The sequence below is a fragment of the Callorhinchus milii genome, unplaced genomic scaffold, assembly GCF_018977255.1.
Source record: "Callorhinchus milii isolate IMCB2004 unplaced genomic scaffold, IMCB_Cmil_1.0 Scaffold1, whole genome shotgun sequence".
NCBI classification, from domain to species: Eukaryota; Metazoa; Chordata; class Chondrichthyes; order Chimaeriformes; family Callorhinchidae; genus Callorhinchus; species Callorhinchus milii.
Genome location: NW_024704742.1, coordinates 63,585,633 through 63,606,868, shown reverse-complemented (window position 1 = coordinate 63,606,868; position 21,236 = coordinate 63,585,633). Strand labels below are relative to the sequence as shown.

At 39.6% G+C, this 21,236-nt stretch overlaps 1 protein-coding gene and 1 non-coding gene across 5 annotated transcripts in view; both read left to right on the top strand.

The window, feature by feature from the left end:
- The window catches only part of clcn3 (chloride channel 3), a 54,747-nt gene that overhangs the window by 10,058 nt on the left and 23,453 nt on the right, over window positions 1–21,236 (top strand). For 2 of the 4 annotated variants that reach the window (XM_007895961.2, XM_007895963.2), the window contains exons 1-2: window positions 7,023–7,248; window positions 20,359–20,516. In XM_007895961.2, the coding sequence (XP_007894152.1) occupies window positions 7,170–7,248; window positions 20,359–20,516 (237 nt within the window). In that variant the 5' untranslated portion in view covers window positions 7,023–7,169. Of the gene's footprint in view, window positions 1–7,022; window positions 7,249–20,358; window positions 20,517–21,236 lie in introns of those variants that run through there. The other 2 variants (XM_007895960.2, XM_042342793.1) reach the window with 1 other exon arrangement.
- On the top strand, window positions 9,288–9,359 carry trnat-ugu. Its single transcript has one exon. It is a non-coding gene; the product is annotated as a tRNA-Thr (tRNA).

Below are 21,236 nucleotides of genomic sequence, written 5' to 3'. Positions count from 1 at the left end.
TGTGAGAGATAGGATCTGAACCATTCATGGAAGAACCATGAAGGTTGAGGAGAGGTGGTGGAAGAGGATGGAGTGGTCAACGTTATCGAAGGCAGCAGAGAGGTCGTGGGGGACGAGGAGGCAGAGAGCCCTGGTCGCAGATGGACAAAATGTCATTTGTCACTTTGACCAAAGCTGTTTCGGTGCTGTGGGCAGCATAGAAACCCAGTAGCAGGGCTTCGTGAAGGGAGTGGAGGGAGAGGAAGGAGTGAAACTGGGAAGCAACGACTCGTTCCAGGACCTTGGAAAGGGAGGTGGAGATGGGACAGTCGTTTGAGAGCAGGTATGGGTCTATGGAGGGTTTTTTGAGGATAGAAGTGATGACGGCTGTTTTTAGAGGGGTGAGAATGGTGCCAATGGACAGTTTATGATGTCTGTGAGTAGGGGGGGTTGGAGGTGGAGCTGGGAGGTAAGGAGAAGTGTAGGGTTAGGGCTCAGGGAGCAGGTGGTGGGTTTCATGTGGGTTTTAGTGGTGATGAGAGAGGAAGTGGAGGCAAGTTTGAAGGTATGGAGGGAGGGATGGGTAGGGGTTGGAGTGAGAGGGTGTTAGAAAATAAAATCAGCCAAATCTGTAAGGAAATAACGCTAATTCCTCTAACCAGATATCAGACTGTTTTATTATTATTCGTTCGTTATTCCCCAATATCCCGATGGGTCAGACCAAAGGCAGGTACAATCAACAGATCTTACAACAGAATAACACCACTATAGATATCTCGAGTTCAAGAGTTCAACACTGTGTCTTTCCAGCACACAAGCTTGATTCTTCATGCTTTCAGTCTTCTTGCTAACAGCTTTCAATCTTCCATCTGATATCCTCAGTCTTAGTGTTTCCAGCTCTCAGTCTTCCATCTCCGTACCCTTGTCTTCGCAGCCCGAGACGGCTCCATCTCTCTTATCCTTGTCTCAGCGACCCGGGACGGCTCCATCTCCCGTATCCTTGTCTCCGCAACCCGGGACGGCTCCATCTCCCTTGTCTTTGTCTCCGCGACCCGGGACGGCCCCGTTCACAAAGTTATTCGAACTCTTATACCAATGTTCATCCAATCATGGTGCGGATATTAATCACCCGGTCGAAATCATGCTGGGTTCACGTGAACACCTCATGGGGTGTACGTGCCTCACACACACAAACACACCGTCCTTGAGACAGTCCGTTATCTCGTGTACGTGAAGTGAGTTTCAGTCCAGCTGCCCACAACACACTTAACTTAAAAGTTAACCCATTCGCAACATCTATTATGATTCCAACATCATACAAAAAGTGTAAATTCTAACAAGGGGGAGATGGTTAGTGGTCGGTAAGGGCAGATGCAGCTAAGTGGATCCTGTCTGTGGGACACTGCATTATTAATAATAATAGTAATAATATTGTCTTTGAGACGATTCAAATCACTTCACGGGACATCTAAAAAGTGAATTGACTGTATATTTGTGGGTGAAATGCAGCAGCCAATTGCACACAGCAGTGTCCCACAAACAGTTGTGGATTGAGTGACCAAATTTTTTAAAATTTATTTTGAAGCAATTATTACCCCCGGAAAAGCGATCTGACAATCAACTAACAGTTGAGTTGCTACTTACTGCTAGGTAAACAGAGGCGTGTGGAGTAAGGAAACTTGCCCAATGTTTCGCCCTCCTGGGAATCAAACCCAGGTCCTCTCGCTTGCGAGGCAAGTGTTCTAACCACTGAGCCACAGCACTGCACTAATGGAGGACAGATGGTAGAGCAGATAGAACGGTCAATGATCTCACAAGAGGCAGAGTTAGGAGGAATGAGCTGATTATAAATGGCCTATTAAAAATAGTTATTTCATGTTACAGCAAATCCTGTGAAGTGTTTTGAGATGTTTTGATGATGTGATAAGGCACTGTATCAAATGCTCGGATTATTATTATCATCAATGGAAAATCCTCTGCCTGTGTCCAGTGGTAGGTGTTTTGTTGGAATCTTCTCGATTCCTTCTATACCTAATATTAATACATGGCATGAAAGAGTGTATAAGATTTGTTGATGATATCAAGCTATGTAATCAGGTGACTAACAAGAGAGAGATGTTGGACCAGTTAAGCAGATGGGCTGCAAAATGGGAGATGGTTTTAATGTACATGATGGAAATCTTTCCATTAGCAAAAGTGGAAGTCTCTGAAGATTTGGGTGTGATTGATTATTCACTGAAAGCTTTCAGTCAGTGTAAAGCTGTTTAGCAATTGATCTGATCAAATTCTACATTAAATTTCAAGATCATTTTGATGGTTAAAAGAAGTCATTCCACCATGTATAGATCAATAATAATCCTTGCACTTGATACAGCGTCTTTCATGTTAGGAGGACATTCAAAGTGCTTCACAAAATTCATTGTGAATGTTGTTGGTGAACTTAGCAGTCAGCTTACATATGGCAATGTCCCACAAACAACCAGGAAGTGAATGACCAATTGTATTTGTGGGGATTATTGGCCAGGACATGGAGACACTCCCTTCTCTTTTTGAATAGTGCCGTGGCATCTTTAATGGTCACCTGAGTAGGCAGAAGAGACCTTAAGAACATACGAATTTGCTAAGCGAAAGAAGACCAAGTTCCATCTCGTTCACCTTCCACCATCCTGGCAGTTGCTTTACATGTTGTGTCCCAAACTATATACTGCATCCCGAGACAATATTTTCTAGTAGAAATCTTATCTAATTTGTTCTTGAAACAAACAACATTTTCTGCTTCCACTGTCTCCCAAGGGAGCCTGTTCCATAAGTTTACTACTCGCTCACTGAAGTAGTGTTTCCGCAGATTTGTGCTGAATTTATTCCCCTTCAATCGCAGGCCGTGTCCTTATAGCTTATCGTGGTCTACATTATCTATTCCTTTCAGAATCTTAAAGACCATAATCATATCGCCCCTCAACCTTCTCTTCCCCAGAGTGAACATGCCCAGATTATCTAATCACCCCTCCTAGTCCAGTTCCTCCATCCCCTCAATCATTCTCGTTGCTCTCCTTTATATCCTCTCTGACCTGCTGACTCCCTACCAACCTGCCCTCCGTTCATCAGGCTCCGGCCTGCTCCATGTCTCCCGCTCCACCCGCCCTACCATCGGTGGCCGGGCTTTCAGCCTCTCTGCCACCACGGTCCCTTCACCTCGCTTCCTCCCTTGCTTCCTTCAAGGCCGGTCTCAAGACCCTTCTCTTCGACCGTGCCTTTGATCTCCCTCCCACCTCTCTGCCTTCCCTCATCCCTACATCACCCCTCCCCCATGCTCGGGCCCTGACATTTGACTGTTCAGCGCTTTGGGACTTCCTCCCGAGGTGACAGGCGCTCTATAAATGTAATTTTGTTGTTGTTGTTATATTGCGATGACCAGAACTGCACCAGTGATTTATAAAGTGGTAGGATTACCCCACTATTTTGACTCAATATTGCCCTTTTAATGCAGCCCAGCATCTGGTTTGCTTTAATCACTGCTACCGAGCACTGTTGCGATAGGTTCAATTTATTATCAATCAGGATTCCCAGGTCCTTTTCATTTTCTGTACAGATTATTTTCTTACCATTTAAATAATGGTCCCTTCCTGGATTTTTTTGGTCTCCATGTGAAGCGCTTAGCATTTCTCTACATTAAATTTCATCTGGCATCAATCTCCCCAATTCCTAAGTATGTTCAAGTCCTCCTGTAAACTATCCTGTTCATCCTTGCAGTCTACCACCTTCATTAGCTTTGTGTCATCTGCAAATTTAGACACTGTGCTTGTGATTGCCGACTCCAGGTTGTTTATGACGATGTTAAATAAAAGATATCCCTGTGAGTTCAAAGCCCAGAAGTGGAGTTTGAACACCCAACCTTCTAACTCGAGATGAGAGCGTTACCAAGTAAGCCAGGCTAACACCAGGCTAATGTTTTGTTAAACTGAATGAATGTAACTTCATTTACCTTCATCCAAATATGAGGATGAATGAATCAAGTGGATCCACTCAGTTGTTTCTAATTTGGAATTCTTGAGTCCCCTTTTTCACCTCCACCCTCTTTTAAAACCTGCCTCAAGATCTTTTACTTATCTTCCCTCCATCGTCCTCTGTCCCCCCCACCCTCAGCTCAGGCCCCCAGTCTGCTATGTGGAGTCCCAATATAAAATGTGCTATATAAATGTAAATTATGTTTTGGAGGAAAGGTAGTGGAATCTCATGTGGTGTATTGAGTTTTCACGATGGTCTTTCATCTGGCACCTGGGTTTTAAATTTAGTCCAGTCTGATGAGTGAAGGTTGCCTCCTTGGGCATTCTTAACATAATTTCTTGTGGATTGGTGTTTACAGCACAAAATTGCCTTTAATTTATGACACAAAAAGGCCACAGAATGCCTGGGGCAGCAAATGGAACATATTATTCCAGTTCAGGGGTAATCAAACCCAGGCCTTCAGAGCCCTTCATTCAGACACATGAAGGATATGGTGAAAAAAAACAAGATTGGGGCTAGGATCTTGGATAGGTACTCATGTGGAGTATAACCACCAGCCGGACTGCATGGGCCAGATGGCCTGTTTCTTAGCTGTACCTTCTGTGAATCTATGAAACAGCTCTTTTTGTGATCAGCCGGGTGTCAGCCACGTGCAGAAACCCATCCCCATGCTTGAGAGTGTCCAAACCAGCTGAGATTTCCCTGCATCCCTCCTACACATGGGAATCCCAGAGATAGATTGTTGAAAGAGAATGCGCACTTTCTCCCTGGAGGGATGCATCCTGCTTACCTATTTCCGGAAAGTATTACGCTAGGTTGGCAAGAGCCAAAGCTTGGGAACCCAGTCTCCAAAATTCCAAGTGATCACCTCTCGTTTTGTTTCCAGAAAAAAAAATTCAACAATTCAGAAATGTGTTTAACCAAGTCAACTTTCCTCCACAACCTTGCCCAGCTTAACCACATTCTCATCCACCCTCCCCACGTAACTGAGCTGTGCATTGTTAGTTTCTGTATCTGCCACCAATGGATACTCCCCTGTGTTTACTACAACAACAACAACAAGATTACATTTGTATAGCGCCTTTCACGTCAGGAGGATGTCCCAAGGTGCTGGACAGTGTACGGCATTTCAGACCCGAGCTGGGGTCGGGGGGGGGAGAAGGGAGGGGAAAGGGGGGTGACTGATGGCATGGCCGAAGAGGAGGGTCTTGAGGCGGGACTTGAAGGAGGCTAAGGAGGGGGAGTTTAGTTGGTTGCTTACAAGATAGCTCATGCATTGTCCAGAGCTTGAGCTCCTCTGATGTTCTGCACAGGAACTGCATCTTGCTACAACCTGGACTTCTTCATTTTTGTTTGCAGTTGACTCCAGTGAGTGAGCATTGGCTATCAGTGTTTCCCAACTCAGTACAGATAACACTACTGTTAGTTGTCTCTGTGCTTGGGTCGTGCAGTGACTGATTGGAGTTATTCTTTTGAATTACAAACATTAACCCTGTGGATACCTGCATTTTACCTTAAATTCTAGCATGTTGACCCCTTAATAATAATGATAAAATTAAAACAATCTAGAATCCAGACTGATAAAAATCAACAAGAAAACTGGCGAATATGATTAATATACAGCAAGCCATGAATGAAAGACGACTTGGGACGTGAAACATATCAAAACTGTTTTGATTTCACAATCCACAAAACTTGAAAACAATTTCTAGACTTTTTGTCACTTGCCTGAAAAAGATTTCTTACCCTTTTCCTATTGTAGAATCAGAAATGATTTTAGAGCTGGGACTACACTGGAGTTGATATTTTACTTGTGCAGCAGGTTTGATAATGTGCATTTATCATTGTGTTTTCTCGTTTAGATTGTGTTATTTTGCAACTGAAATGTTCAGAGCATTGTTAGTAATTGAGTTGTACTGTGATGAGACTGATCAAATAACATTGAGGTTTGTTAATCTTAAAAAAAGTACAGGTTCTAATGTGTCTCAATCTATAAAATTATATGAATATGAATTATATGATTCTTTTATTGCACTGATGTAGCAGACACTCAGAGGGGAAAATTATTGCAATGTAATTATTTTTAAAAAGCTCCCGAGAAATGAAGCTGCGTTAAATTTACATTTTTTGAAAGAAACTATCTATAGCACTTTTTAATCACCAAAATTCAAATACTTTGTTTTTAATTGTAATGTTTCAAAATATTTGCATATATGTTTTTACTCGTATTAAATTTTGTCGCACATTGAATTTGCAAACATTGATGTTTGTTCATTTTAAATGATTGTAAATATTTAGATGGCACTAAGTATTGGGAGCATTTTGAATTGTGATCCTTTGGGGACAAGTGGAAGCAGATGTTGGTCAATCTTGTATTGATTTAGGGAAGTAAAAATGGATTGTTCTTGCACCACCAAATGCACCATAGGATGTCTTTGTTAAACATTTCATCTCTATCGATTGCCTTCCTTGCCAACCTTTCCTTGTCCTCCTAATCCAATAAAAAAAGTATATTACATTTAGATAGATTTTTATTATTGTAAAAATTTTTTTTTAGCAAGTTTATGGTTGTCACATGTTTTTTCACGGTATACATTTTATAATAATAATAATAATTCTTGCATTTGATATAGCGCTTTTCACGTCGGGAGGACGTCCCAAAGCGCTTCACAGAACACACTGTAAAGTGAATTGACTGTATATTTGTGGGCGAACGCGGCAGCCAATTGCGCACAGCAATGTCCCACAAACAGTCGTAGATTGAAAATGACCAATTTAATTATTGTTTTTGGTTTTGGGAGGGATTATTATTTTAGTTTATTATTATTATTATTTAGTATATTATTATTTTATTATATTATTTTAGACACAAAACTAAATAATCCAGAGATTTCCCGAAAGGTAGAGATGATGATGTGCTTCAGCGAGAGCTGCCCATTCCAATACGTAAGAGAGCTGCATTTGCTGCGCCGCTGAGCCTGTAGCTGGTAACCAGTAACAACAGACGGGAGAAATTTCCTGTTGGTTACATCATAGGTTTCAGAAGGGCCCCAGCTGCCTGCCGCACAGGGTCGGGTTGCACGCTGTGCTTTCCTGAGCAAACATGGCATCCTTTCTGACTGCAGCTTGAGAGGGAAATGTGGTAGATTTTCAGTGCTGCGGATTTGCTGTTTTATTTTAATCTTATGGAAATGCCTTCCGATCCTTATTTACCTTATGATGGTGGTGGAAACTGCATTCCTCTGCGAGAAATGCCGAGAAGGGGTGAGTTCCAGTTATGTTGCAATCGGTAGCTTTCGGTATTGAGAGCAAGTTGTTCCAGCAGGTAGAATTTCTGACTGTCTTTCTGTGGGCAGATAGGCAGCTTCAGAGGTCATTTGTTCTTATTCAGATATTTTGATTTTTTTGCCAAATTCTGCTTTCTGTGTAGTTCCTTTGCCTTTTGCTACGTCCTCGTGCATTTATTTTCTGTGGACAGACTATACATGATAGCCAGCTGTTAGTGACACCATCTGCAGCTCACACAGACACATTAACCTTTTATTTTTCAACCATTTTAAATGAAAAAATCTATTACGCTTTCGACAATTAAGTACATTTTTATAGAGGGTCTCCACAATGTGTGGAGTATTCTGGAATGTTATTAATGTTCTTTTGTTTAATCCATGTTCAGCGTCAGGCATTTTAAGTACTTAAACTAAAATGGATCCAAGAAGCAGCATACGTTAATTGTAACTGCTGTGGCTTCCTTCCCTCCCATTTAACTAGAATTTGTTCATCATTCACAGTCCAAGGTGTGCCTGCTTGAGCTCCTTTTATCTCCTTTGTAATTCTTTTGATAATGCAGCGTAAGCGGCATCATTCTTAACTGCCTGGGGTTGCGGCTTTGAGTAATGCAAATCAACACTGCACTGGTAAATGACGCAGGCCTTATGCAAGTAATAGAAAATCTAAAAATTCTCTCAAATGCAGGCTTTAGTGTCGACATTTAGATCAAGCAATCAATTTTGCTGCTTTTTTAATTTATGCCTCTTCTCCAGTTCCGGAGCACGATGTTGTGTAATTTAAATATGAAGTTCCACATTTGCAATTACTCCTTTGTGGAAGCAGAAATTTCTTGTATATTAAGTGGGTTTGGTTTGTCCAGTTCAGCAAATCCAGGATATTCAAACTCCATAAAATTTCAAGTTTCTCAAATGAACCTTTTTAATTTTGTTTGGTCCAATGATAATAATATTCCCTGCATTTGATGTAGTGCTTCATCACGTCTTCGAGATGTCTCAAAGCGCTTCGCAGAATATACTGTAAAGTGAATTGACTGCATATTTTGTGGGTGAAACGCAGCAGCCAATTGTGCACAGTAGTGTCCCACAAATAGTCTTGGATTGAGTGATGAATTTATTATTATTTTTTGGAAGGAAGTATTAACCTCGAAAAAGCGATCCACTAATCAACGAACATTCGGGTTCCTACTTCCTAGGTAAATAGAGGAGTGTAGAGTAAGGAAACTTGCCCAACGTTTTGCCCTGCCAGAAATTGAACCTAGGTCTCTCGCTTGTGAGGCGAGTGCTCTAACCACTGAGTTACAGTAGGACTTTACAATTTGTTAATACTATACAGGACTCTGGTGGTAAAAAAAAATGTGGTCACAATTGCTCTATTTGTGTTTAGTCATCCTAAACTTTACCCATTATGTTTATCTCATGAAATATTATATTTTTAATCCCTATCCCTTGCCTCCTGAAGACATGGACTCCTTGCTGGATATGGTTCCACTATACCAGTTTTATTCTAATATCTTGTCAGAATGCCCATTTTTCATGGATGAGTCTTGACGGTGAACAATGGCACCAATGGTTGATGTGAAAATCGCTGAAGATTGCATCGGTTCAGAGAAAAATATTTATCTTGGTAGTGATTTTATAATTGTTGAAGATGTATTATTGTTATACAACTGGCACATACGAACTGATGAGATGCAACTTACCTTATTTCTGCAGGACACTGTCTTTTTGGTGGTTTGATTGCATGTGGATGATACTTTGGGGACTAGAATATCTACATGAAGAACTAAATAAGAGCTCCCTCAAGGAGAGTTATAGGTTAAATGACCTCTTCATTCATAACTCAGCCATGTGTGCAATCCCTGTAAGAAATCAGGATACACAAAGGTCCAATGAAGTATGCTGTGCCTGGGTTTCACATTAAAAAAAAGCTAATTCCTTCAAGAAAAGAAGAAATACTGTTTAGACCTCTTTTTGCTGCCATCTCCAAAGGCAGTATTTGTATCTCGACCATAGTGGAGTCCTGTAGCTCAGTGGTTAGAGCACTCGCTTTGTAAGCGAGAGACCTGAGTTCAATTCCAGGCAGGGCGAAACCTTGGGCAAGTTTCCTTACTCCACACAGAGCCTAATAATAATCCCTCCAAAACAAAACAATAATAAATTGGTCATTTTCAATCTACGACTGTTTGTGGGACATTGCTGTGCGCAATTGGCTGCCGCGTTCGCCCACAAATATACAGTCAATTCACTTTGCAGTGTGTTCTGTGAAGCGCTTTGGGACGTCCTCCCAACGTGAAAAGCGCTATATCAAATGCAAGCATTATTATTATTATCGTAATTTCAAGTATATTCTTCATATGAAGAATAAACAAGTGATTGCGATAAATTTTTCACTCAAGCATATGTTGTAGATGGACCTCAGGCAGGTCAGAGTACATTATAGAATGGCATTGAGACAGTACAGTAAACCTCACAAGTCGTAACAACAACAACAAGATTGCATTTATATCAGTTGGAACCATGTGTTTAATATGACTTATGCAAAGTATGAGTAATATGAAACTTGTGTAAGTCATATCATATATGCATTGTGTAAATTTATGTATAAGTTGTATTTTATATTACTCGCAAATAACAATTACACAAGTACTGAACTGGCTGGTGACATTTAGGCAAGGTTTCTATACCATGTTATGGTACATAATATGGTAATTCATTTTTCTATATACAGTACTGCACAGTACTTTGCTCACAAAGTAATTTGCCTACATTGTTTAAATAATAGTCATTAAACAAGTTTCTGAAGCTTACAATTTTTTGTTCAGACATGTGATTCCAATGGTATATTTACTCCATAATTAAATCTGATGTGTCAACGGAAAAACAACCATCTTGAGTAATGATAATATAATAATATATGATAATAATCCTTGCATTTGATTTAGCGCTTTTCACATCTTCTCAACTTCTCAAAGCGCTTCACAGAATAGATTGTAAAGTGAATTGACTGTATATTTGTGGGCGAATGCGGCAGCCAATTGCGCACAGCAATGTCCCACAAACAGTCGTGGATTGAAAATGACCAATTAATTAGTTTATGTACATTGTTTGTGTACAGTAGTTTATGTACATTGTCTCAGATCAGATCTAGATTAGCAATACCACTGTAATAACGAGAATAATAATCCTTGCATATGACATAGTGCCATATCACCTTGCTGAGACATCTCAAACGCTTCACAGAATTTTACTGTGACATAGTGACTGTCTTTGTAGGCAATACAAAAATCTGGATGATTTGTTGCATGAATTCATCCATTTTTTGTATTCAGTTAAGGACATTAAAAAGTCTTTAAAAAACAGTGTCTTCCACCAAAAAAAAAACAGACATACTAACTGCAGAAACTATACAACCACGAACATGCCTGGTTTTCCTTTCAAAATGCAAATTTGGTTTATTTCTCTCCCATCAACTTGATTATTCCAGGCTTACTTTGGTAAGTAGACGTGATGCAAATTACTGAACAAGTTGAGGTGTCCAATAAATAACAAATTGGTTATTTTACTGACTCAATAGCTTATCGTGCTCTGCAGGGTTTAGAGCTGGAGAATATACAGTAAAACTCACAGAATTCTGATCTGTCCAAATCATATAATCGTCTATGTAGTACATCTGCCCAACTCCCTTTGAATTTCCTATTAAATCCACTTTAATTTATTTGCACAAATCCGCCTACTTCCAAAGGAACACTGCATAATTGCAAAACGCAAAAGACTGCAGATGCTGGAAATCTATAAACAAAGACAGAAGTTCCTGGGAACACTCAGCAGCATCTATGGAGAAAAGAAAGTGAGTCAATGTTTCGGGTCCACAAGTCCATTCTGATGGGTCCTGATGTCCTCTGTTCTGACGAAGGGTCGTGGATCTGAAACGTTGACTCACTTTCCTTTCTCCATAGATGCTGCCTGACCTGCTGAGTGTTCCCAGCGACTACAGTTCTTGACTGCATAATTGCACCCCAGTGCCCCCCCTCCTGGGACATTACATCCACGTCATTACGCACGGCAGCAGGGTGGGGGGCTCAAAGAGAAAATGATCTTGTGGAGTGGGTGAGGAATGTCTGATCACGTAGAGAGTGAAAGGGACCCTTCATCGCATGCGCACCCACTGGCTTTGAAGCAGCATATGCAGTGTTCCATGCGAGACCATCATGGGAACCTTCGTCCCGACCCGTCGTGCTCTTACTGGCTGTGGTTGAAGGACCACATGCGCAGTACAGAATAGTGAATGACTACAGAAGACAAGGTTTTGACCAGCCATCATGGCATTGGGCAATGCAGGTACCCCAACTAAATCCAAATTGGTGAGCCACTCTCCTTTTTTGAAATTTTTCGGTAGGCTTTTAATGGATTTCAATCATGGTTATTGCAGTATTATCTACTATGGTTTCATGGAGTTGAATTGAACTTTTAAATCTCCCACATTGTTGCCTTCTGTTCTAATTGAAGAAGTCAAGGGCAGAACTCACTTGGTCTTCCAAGTATCCTTTACAACTTGTGCAGAAATTCTTAGCAAAAAAAAATCCTATGATGCATGTTTGCTTGGTGTTGGTAAACAGCAACTATTTGTACACACCAACCTTAATCCCTCCAAAACCAAAAACAATAATAAATTGGTCATTTTCAATCCACGACTGTTTGTGGGACATTGCTGTGCGCAATTGGCTGCCGCGTTCGCCCACAAATATACAGTCAATTCACTTTACAGTATATTCTGTGAAGCACTTTGGGACATCCTCCCGACGTGAAAAGCGCTATATCAAATGCAAGGATTATTATTATTATTATTATTAAAGATGTAGTACAAAGGGGAATAAATCTGCTTTTGCAATCTTTGCGAGTTTACAGTTTCTTCCCTTTCTATCTTAGCCCACCATTCTATGCTTCTCAAGAAAGTGCCATACTGTGTAGGATTATCGAATCAAGTTGCAATTAGCAATATAGTTTTATGAATGAGACTCACAAGAACTGAAGATCTTTGAATCAATTTCATTTGGATCTCAGATCATTTTTGACATTGCTCTTCACACTTAAAAATAATTGAATGGTTATTCTGCTTAGTTCACGGAAGAGAAATGAAAATGTACGTTCAAACTATTTATTACGTTGAGCAAATGGGGTTTGCTCAATGTAATAAATCATTAGTGAAGAGTATTTCAGAAAGTAGTTTGATTTATGTGCCATTTGTCGTTTTTTCATAAAATGTTTCAAAAGTTTGGAAGAACATTGTTTAATACTCATCGAGAGTAAACTATTACTCATCAAGAGTAAACTATTATTGGAAGTACTTTTGACTTGAGCAGACGTGCTGGGCAGCCCTCACCTTGAATCCTTCCCACCCGTGCTTAGTGCTTTGAGTTAAAGGTGCAATGAACAAAGAAACAACCATTAATTGCAGAAAGAGGCACATTTCTTAGGTCATAAAGAAGTGGAGTTGAAGTACATAATGACAATCGTGTGTTGAGTATTGCCTTCTGTAACTACAAAATGAGATTAATTGTTTTTATAGTTTCTTAAAAGAATGTATTATTAGTTTCCTTGTGGTATTTTTCTCACTTTCGGTTGGTTGGGTATTAAAAGTGCAGCTTAGAAAGTTAAGGCACCAAACAACAAATGTGGCATTCAGTTACAGGCTTTGTCAAAATAACCTTTTAAGTATTCATGTTGTGTTTTGTTTGGGAAGGGAAAAGGGATACTCAAAAGAAATATAACTGCATTGATCTTATTCCTCTGGAGACCTGTATTTCCACTAGTTGTCTTCTGCTTGTCATCTAACTTGCTGTAAACATCACAATGCTCAGGGCAGACGGGTTCTGCACATCGATATGCTTGTATGTGGGATTTATTTAAAGGCTGTGTTTAAGGTTTCGAGTCAGATTATCTGATTACATTACCTTGTGGTATGGGGATTTTAAAAACCGCAAGGTACTAGAATATATTGCTGTCTCCTGACTATTGAAGAGGTGTAAAACGGTTGCTTTTGGTATGGCAACTGTAACAGAAGCTACAGACTGGTTGAGGATATTTGGTAGTTTAACTACATGGGATCTAAAATGTATTATGTTATCTAAAAAATAACTGAATTTGCCAATAGGCCATGAAGTTTTTGTATGATGATAAAATTCACAAAAACTAAAATATTTTAATAGTACGGTATAGGTACCAGAAAGAAGGGAGTTCCTTGATAAGGAGCAGTGGGAAAAGCATAGTCACCATTACAAACTTCAATGATTCCATACTGTTTATTTACAGTGTAAAATAATAGAAACTCTAATAACAGGGTTTTTTNGATGATTAATGTGAACATTTGTCATTGGGCTGGTCTGGACCCTCAAGAGGATGTATCTTAGATCTTATCCTCCCAGAATACCAACCCTATCAGAACATCCAACCAATCGGTCCTACATTACAGCATCACATTCCTAAATTAATCCAGTGCCTGGCCTCAAACACTATTCCTAGTTATTTGTTCCAGTTATATTTACCCTCTAGGTAAAGCAATACTTCCTATCGTTGGTCCTGAAATTGCCCTTTGCAACTCTGAGCCTGTATACTTTTATTCCGCTGTCTTGGCATATCTGTTTACTGTGAGGGTCCCACAGGATCTGGATCCAGCAAGAATCTAATTTGGGGGTAATGCTGAACTAATCAATATCCTTTGAGGCTCTGGTGTTTTGAAAAAAATTCCCAAGATTTGAGTTTTATGGTGTGAATGGGTTGGCCTTTGCCTTCTGTCAACGGGTAGACATAAGAGTAGCTTATTATTATGATATTGGGTGTGATATATTTTTGTTATGCGTCACCTGAGCTGCAATTAAAGATGACACACAAAGGGCAAAGTAGTATTTGTGGAGTCCTGTAGCTCAGTGGTTAGAGCACTCGCTTTGCAAGTGAGAGACCTGAGTTCAATTCCAGGCAGAGGGCGAAACCTTGGGCAAATGCCCTTACTCCACACAGAGCCTAATAATAATCCCTCCAAAAACCAAAAACAATAATAAATTGGTCACTTTCAATCTACGACTGTTTGTGGGACATTGCTGTGCGCAATTGGCTGCCGCATTCGCCCACAAATATACAGTCAATTCACTTTACAATGTGTTCTGTGAAGCGCTTTGGGACGTCCTCCCGACGTGAAAAGCGCTATATCAAATGCAAGGATTATTATTTTTAAACTGTTGCCACATGATGTTGATAAATATTCTGAAGCCCTGAATTATCATGTGAAACCTTGCGTTTTGAAGCTGTGAATACTTGGTTTGAACTTGCAGGTCAAACAAAAAGTTGTTGTTCCTAAAGTTAGGCCTTTAATAAAACCTGGAGATTTAAGGTCTTGCTACTTTATACACTTCAATCGGGCATCAGTGTTCTACAGTTTTGGTTACAAAATATTAGTTGGTGGAGATCTTTACTGCTAACCACAAATGATATGGTTAAAAAAACACAATGTCTGGAAGTGCAAAGAAATATTGTATCTGGATCTGAAAGTGAGAAAAGGTTAAGGTTTTGGATGTGACCCATTATTGTTGTTTATTTGAAGCATAAGCAAGGAGCAGGGTGTCCTGGCAGAACATCACCGTTCAATATTTCTCTATCCCCTTTGTATGCAGATGCTGAATATCCACATGATATCTTCTATTTTGATACAACAGGTCTATAAAGCTAGAATGCACAATGAAATTGCTGCCATCATACTACTCCCATTTATTGACCTGTAGTTTTTTTAAAAAAGCTTTTGGATTCATGAAATGTACATCTTTTATTTTGCCCTATTAGAACAGGGTCGCTGTTTGTTAAATACAGTTAGATTACCTGCATTGCTCCAACTGTCGGAATGTACTGTATTATTTTACAATAGTGAGGCATTTTTCAATGCGAGTTGAATTATAATGGAAAGAGCAGGGAGGTCTGATGGTTGTCATCAAATAATTTTAAGGCAGATGATTATTTAAGTATATAATACAATTGCCAGTCCTGACTGATTAAGTTAGTGTGTGCACTTATAATATGCTCCTTTTCCTTTTTTAATATTATTTTCAATTTTGTTTCTCTTTCCAATAGCAATCTGAAATTGTGTCTACTTTGATATTTGAAACGTAATGCATTTGGTATATGCTCTGATGATGATGATAGTGATAATAATAATTATTATAATAATAATTGCATTTGATAAAGCACCTTATCAGTTCTTTGAGACTTCTCAAAGCGCTTCACAGGATATACCGTAAAGTGAATTCACTGTGGGCAAAGTGATTGATTTAATGGTTAAGATGGTATATAGCCATGTTATCTCAACCCTGAGACGTGTTGGAGCACTTTCCAGGACATGGTCTGTACATGGCTTATGACATTAGAATAGGCGTTTGATCATTAAGTTCTTCCTAGAAGTAACAACTTAATAGAAGACATTACAAACCGAGCTCAACGGGGTATGTGCCTCGCTGATCTCTGGCAAGTACCAAGTTCAATACAGACTAATGCAAGGTTCTACATGAAGGAAGTAAAATATGAAACACGAGTGCTCTAAGGACAGATTAAATTTGTTAAGAGCGGTTGAAAGAGAACTAGGGATATTATTTGACTGGTCTCTCATTATGTTGAAATCGTGTGAGGCAACAGTAAGCAAAGCAAACAGGATGCTGGGTTATCTTGCCAAACCAGTTGAGGTTAGATCCTTGGGTAAGGCTGACGTGCTCAGGCTGTACAGTGCACTTGTCAGGCCACACCTGCAATACTGTGTGTAGTTATGGTCATCGTGACATAAGAGAACAGAGGCAGTGCAGAGGAAAGTAACACGTTTGATCCCAAGTGATAGAGGAACAATTGGATAAGTTTGAACTCTCCACCCTGAAAAGAGACGTCTGGTATAAGCCTGCTCAGGGGGTTGCACTGTCACCTCTGGAGTCAAAGGTGTGTATTCAAGCTCCATGTCAGGATGTTGGGACACAGTCTGGTTGACACTTGAATGTAGTGAAGTGCGCTGATATCCTCCTCCACAGTTTGGTGACATTTCTTTGCAAATATTTCAAAAAGTGCAATTTTTATGGCTTGTGTTTTTGATTACTTTAGAGAGACAGCAAATAACTGAAACAAATACATGATTCATTTAGAATGGCTTAATCAGATTGCACAGTTTCTATTGGTATGTTGCTTTGGTTAAGGGGTGGGGCAGTTTCAGCATAATGGAGCTCTTTAATCGAGACCATTTTACAATGAATGCTTTCACTAATCTGTGTACTGTTACTTAAGCATTTGCGCCAGTTTTAACAGTCATGAGAATCAGATTAGGAGTTTAATGTAAAACTGTCTTTTAAATACTTTAATAATTATTTCAAGTACATTTACATTAGAATCCAAGAAGTGGGATAAATTATAGTAACGCAATATGTTGTTATAGTTGTTTCATATTGTTACAGAATTGGTTTATACTTGAGAGGTTTTAGTTACTAACTGAACAATCATATTAAGAAAATCAGTTTTCAAAATGGCCAAATAAGAATTTCATATGAGGTATTTTTAAATTCTCGGTCATTGGTGAATGTGTATTGGTGAATGTGTTCTTTTTGTGCATTCTTTGGAAAATTCTGGGTCAGCCATGCTTGAGATGTGCTTGTCAGCACGTATTCTAACTGCTTCGGGCTCCCTTGCTTTTTCAGATCACTGTAATGTTGGGATACTGCAGATTGTTTATGTGCACAGTAGTGGGGAAATGCTGAAATGTGAAGCTTTGAAATCTACAGTGACTTGCAAATCATGGAGTACAAGGTTGTACAAGATCGGGGCTAAAGACCTCTATGGGTTACATGGCCCTCTCCTCAAGGGCGAGATCCAAAGACAGCAAGGAGAGCATTAAAAGGGCGCAAGGTCTATATATTGAGGATTTGAACCTCGTGTAGGACGCCAGTTAAAATGGACCCCATGTGAATTGAGGAAGGTACATCTTGAATTGCAAGAATGTTTTAATTATATCATGGTGTTCTGCATTGAGTTGAAAAGGTCACCAGAGGTAACCAGTTGTGGAATTGTGCGCAAATATAAATGAATCTGTCAGACTTCCATTGTACTGTATTACATTTGGGACATTTTTGTTCTCCATTTAAGTAATCCAGAATATTTTTAGTGTATTAATTTTTCTCATGGAACCCACAACCTTCAGACTCGGAAGTGAGAGTGCTACCACTGACCAATCTGACACACAAATTACAAAGGCTCTGTTCTGAGCAGTCAGTTTCATGTGAATTTACGCCCTTTCCTCTTAATTCAATTGTATAAAATAGATCATTGAGCAGACTTTTGTAAGTTTCAATCCAACTGATGGCAACTTTTGATTACCTTTGCTTGAAATACTTATAAATTAGTATATAATAGGTACAGCCTTGTCTCCAAAAGACTACAATTTGATATTAACCATGAACATATTAATATAATGTTTCCATGGGGCTTCGCTTTCAGAAATAATGTGACTTATTGCACCATTGTGTTAAGAAGTGCTACATCACAAGAATCTTTAAAACTGTTAATATTTTAACAGTTAACATTTACTCTTCGAACTTCCTCCTCCACTATCATGCAGTCTCAGCAAAAAGGGTATGAATAACAGAAAAAATTAACAAAGCGGGAGTTTGTTTGTTACAGTGTTCTTCAACCTGCTGTTTTTAAAGTATGTCTAATCTTAGGATAATGAATTTCTTCTTTCTCCCTTTGCTCCCTTTCCTGTACGTTCATCTCAGATGTGCTATCGAATGTTGAAAGTGATGTGCACAAGGCAGAATTGTGAAAACAGCGGAAGCAACGATTTGAAAGATAGCCTTCTCATCGTTTGGAAATTATAACTTAATTTTACCTAGTCTGTCAATACAGCTAAACCCTTTCATCCTAGGTATTAAACTGGTGAATATATCCAAGCCGGATATATTGTTTTTAAGGTCAGTTAGCCTGACTCAGTCGGTCATATTCACACCTCTTTAGTTAGAAGGTTGTGGGTTCAAGCCCTACTCAGTTCTCTGAGCTCACGGTCCAGGCTGAAACCCCCAGGATATTACTGGGGGGTGCACTGTATTGTAGGGTGTGTTCATCGGATGAGATGTTAAATTGAACTCTCATCTCCCAATTGAGGTGGACATTAACACTTTTGTGGCACTATTGAAAAAGAGAAGGATGTTTCTCCCAGTATCCTGTCCAACTATCCTCTAGAAAGGTCATTAACTTCATGGCTGTTTGTGGGACATATAATTACATAAAATCATACAACTGAAGGCAGGGCATTAGGCCCAATTAGACCATGATAGGGAATCAGACCCGGGCGCGCAGTGAGAATGCCAAACCATTCAACCACCAGGCACTGACCACTAGATCACATTGCTGTTTGCACATTGGCTGTTGCTTTCACCTGCAAGCACACATTACAGAAAAAACTCTGAAGCACTTCAAGATGTTTTGATGTGGTAAGGTACTGTATCAAATACAATTATTATTATAAGGTACTCAGAACTGAATGTATATACTCCAAATTAGTTCTAGTCAGTTCGTTATACTACTCAAGGAACACTTTCACATTCCAGACCTCTTGTTATATAAAGCAACGAAGTGCTTATGCTTGTCTATGCAGACCAACAAAATAGTTATTCTTTTCCTGTACAGCCTTACGATGTAAGTGTACAATCATGTAATCTATAAACTGAACAGTTTTTTGGGGGGTTCTTGGAGTTAAAGCTGCTATTTGTGCAGTATTTGTGTATCGAAATCAACATAGTAAAATTCTAACAGTTGATTTTCAGATCAACTTATATGAACAATCCTAGGTTCAGACCCTTTCTATATAGGTCTGTCTCAGGAACTGAACTTCCAAAACTGCCACAGAGACTTGACTAGTTTTTGACTATCCGATGCCGGGCATTTCAAATTAGAGGAGGTTTGGCTCAATAGTGACCCTGCATACCTCCCGAGGGAGGCATTTCATAGCACTTTTACTTCTGAGTCAGATGTTTGAGGGTTCAAGCCCCAGGTCAGGACTTTGAGCCCATAGGACTTTGACTTTAGGCTGACACTCCAGTGCAATGCTGAGGATGCCCAGTATTGTCAGAGGTGCATCCTTTGGAATCCGAGATCCTGTCTACCTGCTCGTATTAATAATAAATTCTTGCATTTGATATTACATTATCGAAACATCTCAAAGCGCTTAACAGGATACATTATTAAATGGGTTGACTGTATTTTGTGGGTGAAGTGTGGCAGCCAGTTTGCACACAGCAATGTCTCACAAACAGCTATGGAGTGAGTGACCAATTTTATTTGGATGATTTGTTGGCCAGGACACCAGGAGAAAATCCCTTCTCTTTTCAAATAATTCCATGGGATGTTTAACATCCAACTGAACAGGCAAACAGGACCTTGGTTTAATGTCTCATCTGAACGATGGCAAAATAAAAGCAGCCATTGCAACGCTCAAGAAATAGAAGATTTATAACACTATGCTGAATTTTTATATCTAGCAGAACGTCTTTCTACACCGCTTCTTGTCTTGTGTATCTTTAGTGATTATTCTGTTTTTTTATGAGTTGTCTAAGATTAACTAGGATTCCTATGCCAAATGGAAGCAGCACTTGGTTTGTGTTTAATTCAAGCAGAAGTTGAGCTACAGCATTGTAACGTTGAATTTAGAACAATTTAGTGTATAAAATAATTTCAAGTGCATAAAATAAGCTTCAAAATTCAGATTTACTGAAATACAAGCTGTTGTGCTCTAATTTACTATATCATTGACTTTTTGTATTTTAGCTAGGCTTGCCTCCTGTCAATTAGCTGGTGAGAAAAAAAGGATATTCCTGTTCTGTCACTGTACCCACTCTTGCCTGCTCCAAATAGGTGATAACCCACAGTTGTCAGACCACTGTGCTTTGAGTAAAAAATATAGTATATTTGTAGGAATTCTGCTTTGCTTGACATTTAAAAGTGGAACATGTTTTCAGATTATTGAAACAATGCCAATTAAAGGAAACCGTTTAATAGGTGAAACTATTGTTTTTTGTTAAAGGACCCACTTATACAATGACAAATGGAGGTGGTATAAACAGCTCCACGCATTTATTGGATCTGCTGGATGAGCCTATCCCAGGTGTTGGAACTTACGATGATTTTCACACCATTGACTGGGTGCGAGAAAAATGCAAAGATCGAGAACGACACAGAAAGGTAAACAAAACGCAAAATACTGCCGATGCTGGAAATCTGAAACGAACACAGAAATCACTGGAAACACTCAGCAGGTCAGGCAGCCATCTATGGAGAAAGGAAAGTGAGTAACGTTTTGCGTCCACAACCCTTCATCAGAACGACACAGAATGGTTGTGTTGTGGACCCGAAACATTGACTCACTTTCCTTTTGACACAGAGAGGTAAGTTCATTTAATAATTATATGAACCTAAGGGAAAAGGAAACAAGCCATTCTCATCTGCACAGAGATTTGTGGAGCTGAGAAGTTTGTATTTTGTACAAATTATTTCATTTTGTATTTTTTTTTTGCCTCAGTTAAGACATCTCGCATCTCTTTCGTTGGTAGCAGGGCTAAGAGTCTACCTGACAGGAATTGTGTGAGCAGAATGGAAAGTAACACCTCCAATGTTGTTCACTCATGTTGTTACAAATACAGTTCAATACAAATTTATATTTATATGGCAGGGCAAGGCCATGAAGGCAACAATCTTGAACATGATTACTGGGGACTGGGGAGCCAGTGAAGCCTGGTGAGGATGGGGGTGACGGGGTTGTGGAGACTTGATCGGGAGAGAATGCATTCAGAAATGGCAGAGTTCTGGATGGTCTGGAGCTTTCGAAGGGTAGAACAGGGAAGCTGATGAGCAAGAGATTGGAAGAGTAAAGTCTGAAGTATTTAACCAAGGTATGCATGAGAG